The 7,358-nt window shown below is 59.5% G+C and overlaps 1 protein-coding gene across 1 annotated transcript in view; it reads right to left on the reverse strand.

Annotated features, from left to right (window-relative positions):
- TTC17 (tetratricopeptide repeat domain 17) overlaps positions 1 to 4,737 on the reverse strand; it is an 82,694-nt gene extending 77,957 nt beyond the window's left edge. The window contains exon 1 of the mRNA XM_054161419.1: positions 4,519 to 4,737. Within this exon, the coding sequence (XP_054017394.1) occupies positions 4,519 to 4,734 (216 nt within the window). The 5' untranslated portion in view covers positions 4,735 to 4,737. The remainder of the gene's footprint in view (positions 1 to 4,518) is intronic.
- Between the last annotated feature and the right edge of the window lie 2,621 nt (positions 4,738 to 7,358).

The following is a 7,358-nucleotide window of genomic DNA, read 5'->3' on the forward strand; positions in this document are numbered from 1 at the left end:
GGTTGCTCACAGCCTTGTGGAGCTTGACCTTGAGCATCTCCAGAGATGGGGCCTCAGACACCTCCCTGGGCAGCCTGCAGTCCAAGTGAAGATCCAGCCTGTTCCTCTGTGAAGAGGAGACAGGCTTCAGACAAGTGTTTCAGGCTGGCTGGGAGTGCTAACAGCTCTGCAACTGAACAGCAGGTAATTATACTTTGAATTGCCATGTGAGTATGAGCAGCCCACCAGGGACACCCCCACCAGGGAGAGCCCCCACCACCAGGGACAGCCTCACCACCAGGAACCAGCCCCCCCCACCAGGAACCCCCCCACTCTTAAGCACCAGACAGTATCAGTTCTGCACCATGAAGGCAGAGGAACACCGCAGCAGGTTGCCCAGGGAGGTGGTTCAAGCCCCATCCCTGGAGATATTTAGGTGAGGCTCAACAAGGCTGTGAGCAGCCTGCTCCAGGGGAGGCTGTCCCTGCTGACCGCGGTGGGGTTGGACTGGGTGAGCTCTGGAGGTGCCTTCCAACCCAGCCCATTCTAGGACTCTGTGGTGAGCCACTTGCAGCTAGAGTCTGCCATGCTGGAACCACTGTGCCCAGCAGTGCAAAGTCCAACAGTGCCTGAGCACCAGGGATCAACACTGGGGGCAACACTCCAGCAGTGCTGGGGGCTCCAGAACTACAGGTGGGGCTGCAGGTGGGGGCTGAGCAGAGCAGAGCAGAGGGGCAGAATCCCCTCCCTGTGCTGCTGCTCTCCCTGCTCTGGCTACAGCTCAGCACTCAGCTGGCTCTGGGCTGCCAGGGACCAGTGCTGGCTCCTGGGGAGTTTGTCACCACCTGACAGCCCCAAGGCCTTCTCCTGCCACTCCTCACCCACCCTGGATGTGTGCTTGGGATTGCCCTGACCCAGGTGTAAGACCTGGCACTTGGCCTTGTTGAACTCCAGGAGTTTGGCTTGGGCCCACCTCTCAAGCCTGTCCAAGCCTCTCTGGATGCCATCCCTCCCCTCCAGCATGGCAACCACACCAGACAGCTTGGTGTCATCCACAAAGCTGCTCAGGGCACCTCAGTCCCAGTGCCCATGTCACTGACACAGATCTTAAACCACACTGCCACAACCCAAGAGCTTGCAAGAGGCAGGTGGACAAAAGCACCACTGACAAATGCACACAGTTCAAAACAGTTGGAAAGAAGGTCAAGGAAGTAGGAAACTCCTGACTTCAGCTGCGTGTCAGTCAGCTGAACAAATCACAGCCCAAACAGCTGAAAACAAAGGCATGCCCTGCAGGGAAACTTTAGGCTTGAGTCCTGTCAAGGAGTACTGAGGCCTTGGTGCTGGGAGGAGGAATGCTGAGGTTCTGCCAGGGGGGTTGATCCCACTGCCACACAATCCCAGAACTTCTCAAGCTGACAGCAGCCCCTAGGATCATGGAAGTCCCCCTGGGATCATGGAAGTCCCACTCCCTGCTCCCCCAGGGCTACCTGAAACTGTGTCACACGTCCTGAAGAGCTTCATCCAGACACTGCTGCAAGCTGGCAGGCTTGGTGCCACAACCACTGCCCTGGGGAGCACCCTCCAGGGACTGACCATCCCCTCACTGAAGAGCCTCTTCCCAGTGCCCAGGCTGAGCTTCCCCATGCACAGCTCCACTCCATTTCCTCAGGTCCTGTCGCTGGTCACCAGAGAGGTCAGCACCTCCCTTCAGGAAGGTGCAGACTGTGCTGAAGCCTCCCCCCAGCCTTCTCCTCTCCAAGCTGAACAAACCAAACCATTCACAGATTCACAGAATGGTTTAGTTTGGAAGGGACCTTAAAGCTCATCCAGCTCCAACCCCCTGCCCTGGGCAGGAACACCTCCCACCAGCACAGGCTGCTCAGGGCCTCATCCAGCCTGGCCCTGAACACCTCCAGGGAGGGGACATCCACCACCTCCCTGGGCAGCCTGTTTCAGCATCTCACCACCTCACTGTCAGGAATGTCTTCCTAACCTCCAGTTTCAGTCTGCACCCTTCCAGCTCAAAGCCACTGCCCCTTGTCCTGTCAAAGCCTTTGTCAAAGTCCCTCCCCAGCTTTCTTGTAGCCCCCTTTGGGTACTTGAAGGCTGCTCTAAGGTCTCCCTGGAGCCTTCTCTCCTGTAGGATGAGCAGCCCCAACTCTCACAGCCTGCCCCAGAGGGGAGGCTCTGATTATCTTTGTGACCCTCCTCTGGACCTGCTCCAGCAGCTCCATGTCTCTGTTGTACTGGGAACAGCAGGACTGGCACACAGCACTCCAGCTGGGGTCCCATGAGAGCAGAGGGACAGAATCCCATCCCTCATCCTGCTGCTCACACTGCTCTTGGTGCATCCCCCATCTGCTCAGTCCCTCCTCCTCAGCCTTGCCCATGAAGCCTTTCACCATCTGCTCCCCCCTTTTCTAAAGGTTTGATGTCCTTCTCATACTGAGGTGCCCAAAACCCCTCACAGGGCTCAAGGTGAGGCTGTGCCAGCACGCTGCAGAGCAGGACAGTGACAATTCCTTCCTGGCACTGCACAGCAGAGATTATCCTTTGGGTCTGCTGCTAATTGTTGACCCACAAGTACAGACTCACAGAATGTTAGAGGCTGGAAGGGACCTCCAAAGCCCATCCAGTCCAACACTCCTGCCAGAGCAGGATCACCTGGGGCAGGTCACACAGGGATGTACCCAGGTGGGTTCTGAGTATCTCCAGAGAGGGAGACTCCACCCCCCATGGCACCCAACACACTGGCATTCACTCCAGCAAATGCCCCCTCCTTGTGAGGGTGCAAGCAAGGGAAGTCATTCCACAGATTTTATCAGCCCAGCTGCAGACCTTGAGGACTTTCTGCACGGGCTGGCCCTGAGAACGCTCTGCCAGGTACCACAGAGCAGCTTACTGCTGCACAGCCAAGGCACAGTGGAAGCTTCTGCTGGAAGCAGCAGTTAACCCCCACGGCAAAAAGCCATTTCCTCCAGTCAGGGCTGAATTCAGCTGACCAGGGCTTTCTTCCACACAGCAATGATCCAAACCAACACCTGCCCCCCACTTGGAGAGCATGTAATCAATACACACACCACACAAACGCTTCCAGACCATTCCCCTACACTCCCACCTCCTGCTCACCACACAAAGTGGCACAGCACCACAAGTGTTGTGATACACTGATGATTAACCAGGGTGAGAGACACATGCAGGGATGAAATCTGTCCCCAGCTTTCTCATCAGTCTCTCCAAGCACTGCAAGGCCCCCAGGAGGTCTCCCTGAAGCCTTCTCTCCTCCAGGCTGCACAACCCCAACTCTCTCAGCCTGGCCTCATAGCAGAGGGCTTCCAGCCCTGCCAGCACTGCTGTGGCCTCCCCTGGCCCTGCTCCAACAGGTCCCTGGCTGTGCTGAGGACCCCAGAGCTGCCCCAGCACTGCAGGGGGGGGTCTTAGCAGAGCACAGGGGCAGGATCCCCTCCTTGCCCCTGCTGCTCAGGCTGCTGGGGATCAGCCCAGGACACAGCTAGGTCTGGGCTGGGAGGAAACCATGCTGGCTCATGCCCAGCTCCTCACCCAACTCCTCTGCAGGGCTGCTCTCCATCCCTTCATTCCCCAGCCTGGGTTGATACCATGGGTCGCTCTGACCCAGGTGCAGGACCTTGCCCTTGGCCTTGCTGAACCTCATGAGGTTCACACAGGGCCTTCTCCATCTCATCCTGGTCTCTCATTTTGGTGCTGTTCCCCTTGCAACAAAGCAGGAGCAAAGCAAGCAAGAAAAAGCTCCAATGTGAGTTAACCATCAGCTCCTTCAGACAGTTAGTGAACAGAGAAGCAGAGCTGTTCGGGTTGGAAAAGACCTCCAAGATCATCAGCCTAAGACTGCCATGGCCACCAAGCCGTGTCCCAGAGGGCCATGCCCACACGTTTGTGGAGGCACAGCTCGGTGTCCCAAGAAGCCTTTGGGAGCAACCTCAGAGAGCTGCCGAGGCCACGCGTGCGCTCCCACGCCACGCTGCACCCCGCCGCCTGCCTCCCTTCCAGAAAGCAGCAACAGCAGGGGAGCGGAGGAAGCAGAAAATCGCAAACTCATTGGGAACATCGGGACTCCCCCAGGACAGCCCCGGCGGCAGGGCCCAGGAGAGCCCCGGGAGGGCTCCTCGCGAAGGGCACGGCCGGAGGGTAAGAGCCTGCTCCGGCCGGCACCAAGGCGGGACGCGGGCTTCGCGTTCACGCAGCAGCACGGCCTGAAGAGCTGAAGGCGCTCAGGGAGGCTGCAGGTAAGCACCAACCGCCGCTCGGTGACCGACTCCGGTCAAGAACCATCACCGGTGTGCCCAGACCCACGACCGCTCCGACCGCTCCTCACACCGCGGCTCCGGCGGCTGCACGCCACGTTTCCGGAGGACACCGAAGCTCCTCGTCACCGCGGCCGGCCAGGTAAGGCTTGGAATCGGGCCCGCTCACCCCGTCGCCGCCGCCGCGCAGCCCGGGGCGCGCTGGGGCTGCGGGCGAAGTGCGGCGCGGGCAGAGGCTCTCCCGGCCGCTTACCTGCTGCTGGATCTTCCCGTCCTCCGTGACCACCCAGTGGGTGGTGGCAGCGGCGGGTCGCGTCCCCGAGGCCAGCAGCGAGCACAGGCCCAGCGCCCAGCCGGAGAGGACCCACGCCCGCCCCAGTCCACCCCGCCCGGCCTCCCCTGCCGCCGCCATCTTCCCCGATCCCGGCCTGCCCGCGCCCCCCGGAACCGGAAACGCCGGCGCCGCCATCTTGGGCGGGGAGGGAGGCGCGGGCGAGGCCCTCTGCCGGCGGGGGCGAGGCAGGGGCAGCGCCTGGGGCAGCGCCTGGGGCGACCGGGCTGGCCCCCGGCTGGGGGCGCGACCGGGCTGAGGCAACAGCCAGGGCAACCGTGGGGCGAGAGTAAGCCTCTGGGCGGCGGCCGGCCGGCCGGAACGGCAGCCCGGAATGGCAACCGTCTCCTGGGCTGCATCCACAGGGGCAGGGAGGGGATTCCGCTCCTCTGCCGAGAGCCCACCTGCAGCGCTGGGGCAGCTCTGGAGCCCTCAGCACAGACAGGGACATGGGGGAGCAGGGCCAGGGGAGGCCACAGCAGCGCTGGCAGGGCTGGCAGCCCTCTGCTGGGAGGCCAGGCTGGGAGAGCTGGGGCTGTGCAGCATGGAGAGGAGGAGGCTGCAGGGAGAGCTCCTGGGGGCCTTGCAGTGCTTGGAGAGGCTGAGCAGAGAGCTGGGGACAGAGTGCTGGGCAGGGCTGATGTGAGAGGACAAGGGGGGATGGTTTGAACTGAAAGAGGGGAGATGCAGGCTGGAGAGAAGGAAGACATCTTTTTTACAGTAACAGTGGTGAGACCCTGGCCCAGGTTGCCCAGAGAGAGGGGAGATGCTCCATCCCTGGAGCCATTCTGGCTCATGTTGACAGGGGCTCTAAGCAACCTGCTGGAGTTGCAGAGGGCCCTGGTGACTGCAGGGGGTGGGGTAGTAGCTGGCCTTTGCCAGTGCCTTCTCTCCAAACCAGTCTGTGATTGGGTGGCACTGCTCAGGGCAGGAGACTCCAGGTTGCAACCCGACACACAAGGGGCTCCACATCCATCTCCCTGAGCCTTGCTGCAGGTCAAGCAGGTAGTGGCGACAGCAGGCCTGCTTTCTGCAGGCCAGCAGCGACTTCAGCGTCACAAAGCAGCGTCTGGCACCACACTGGACTCTTTCATTTAAAACACTGTGTCTGCTGCACCCAGAAACATTTGCCATGAGAGCTCAAGGAAACAGCATTCTGCCCAAAGCAGCCCCACACAGCTGCACAGGTCATGCTGGGTGATGTGAGCTCTGAGACACGCAGCACCTTCCTGCCCCCCACCCCCCAGCCGTTTCAATTGGAGATCTAAAAGCTGCCAAAGTCAACCTCGCTCTGTCTGACCTTTAAATCTGCAGGCAAGCTGCAGGCAGTCCTGCTGTGGGACCCCCCACTGCCCACAGCCTGTCAATAGATTTGTTACAGGCACTTTCTGGTTTTTTCCTCCTGTTTTTCTACTTAAAGTTTAGAAAGGACACAACAGAGATGAAATCATAGGAACAGTCCCTTTGGTTAGACAAGACCTGTAAAACCATCCACTCCAACCATTCTCTAGCTCTACCAAGGCTGGAGCTAAACCACGTCCATCAGCACCACATCTCTGCCTCTCTGAAACACCACCAGGGATGGGGATTCAACCTCCTCCCTGGGGAGCCTGTGCCAGGGCTTCAGAACCCTTTCAGGGAAGAAGTTTCTTCTGATGTCCAACCTAAACGTCCCCTGGTGCAACTCGAGGCCACTTCCTCTCATCCTATTGCTTGTTCCTAGGGAGAGGAGCATAAATGCAAGGGCTTCAGTTTCTCAGGATGGAGAAGATGCTCCTGGCAAGCATGGGTAGTTCCTTACTGCTGGCAGAGCTTTTACATCAGGCACAGAGAGAATTATAGAATGGGTTGGAAGGGGCCTCCAAAGCTCATCCATTCCAGCCTTCCTGCACTCAGCAGGGACATCCTCCACTAGAGCAGGTTGCTCACAGCCTTGTCAAGCCTGGCCTTGGTTATCACCAGGGATGGGGCCTCAACCACCCACCCTGGGCAAGCTGTGCCAGTGTTCCACCACCCTCACACTATAAAACCCTTGTTCCTCACATCCAATCTCAATCTGCTCTGCTCTCATTTCAAACCACTGTCCCTCATCCTGTCCCTGCAGGCCTTTGCAAACAGTCTCTCTGCAGCTCCCTTGCAGCCCCCTTCAGGTCCTGGCAGGCTGCTATTAGGTCTCCCAGGAACCTTCTCCTCTCCAGGCTGAACACCCCCAGCTCCCTCAGCCTCTCCTCACAGCAGAGCTGCTCCAACCCCCTGAGCATTTTTGTGGCCTCCTCTGGAGCCTCTCCATCAGGTGCAGGTCCTTCCTGTGTGGAGAGCTCCAGAGCTGGACACAGCACTGCAGGTGAGGTCTCCCCAGAGCAGAGCAAAGGGGCAGAATCACCTCTTGACCACACATCTTTTGATGCAGCCCAGGCTGCCATTGGCCTGCTGAGCTGCAAGGGCCCACTGCTGGCTGATGTCCAGCTTTTCAACCCATATCACCCCCAAGTCTCTTTCTGGAGGGCTGCTTTCAATCTCAGCATCCCCCAGCCTGGACTGATACCTAGGAATGCCCCAGTCTAGGAGCAGGACCTTGCACTTAGCTATGTTGAAGCTCATGAGCTTCTCCTCAGCCCACCTCTCCCAGCCTGTCCAGGTCCCTCTGGGTGGCACCCATTCTATCCTCCATTCAGCTTGATTCCACACAACACCCCCCCCCCCCCCCCCCCCCCCCCCCCCCCCAAAACAACCAGGCTGCTACTCAAGCCATGCTTGCTCCA

The sequence above is a fragment of the Dryobates pubescens genome, chromosome 5, assembly GCF_014839835.1.
Source record: "Dryobates pubescens isolate bDryPub1 chromosome 5, bDryPub1.pri, whole genome shotgun sequence".
In the NCBI taxonomy this organism is placed as follows: Eukaryota; Metazoa; Chordata; class Aves; order Piciformes; family Picidae; genus Dryobates; species Dryobates pubescens.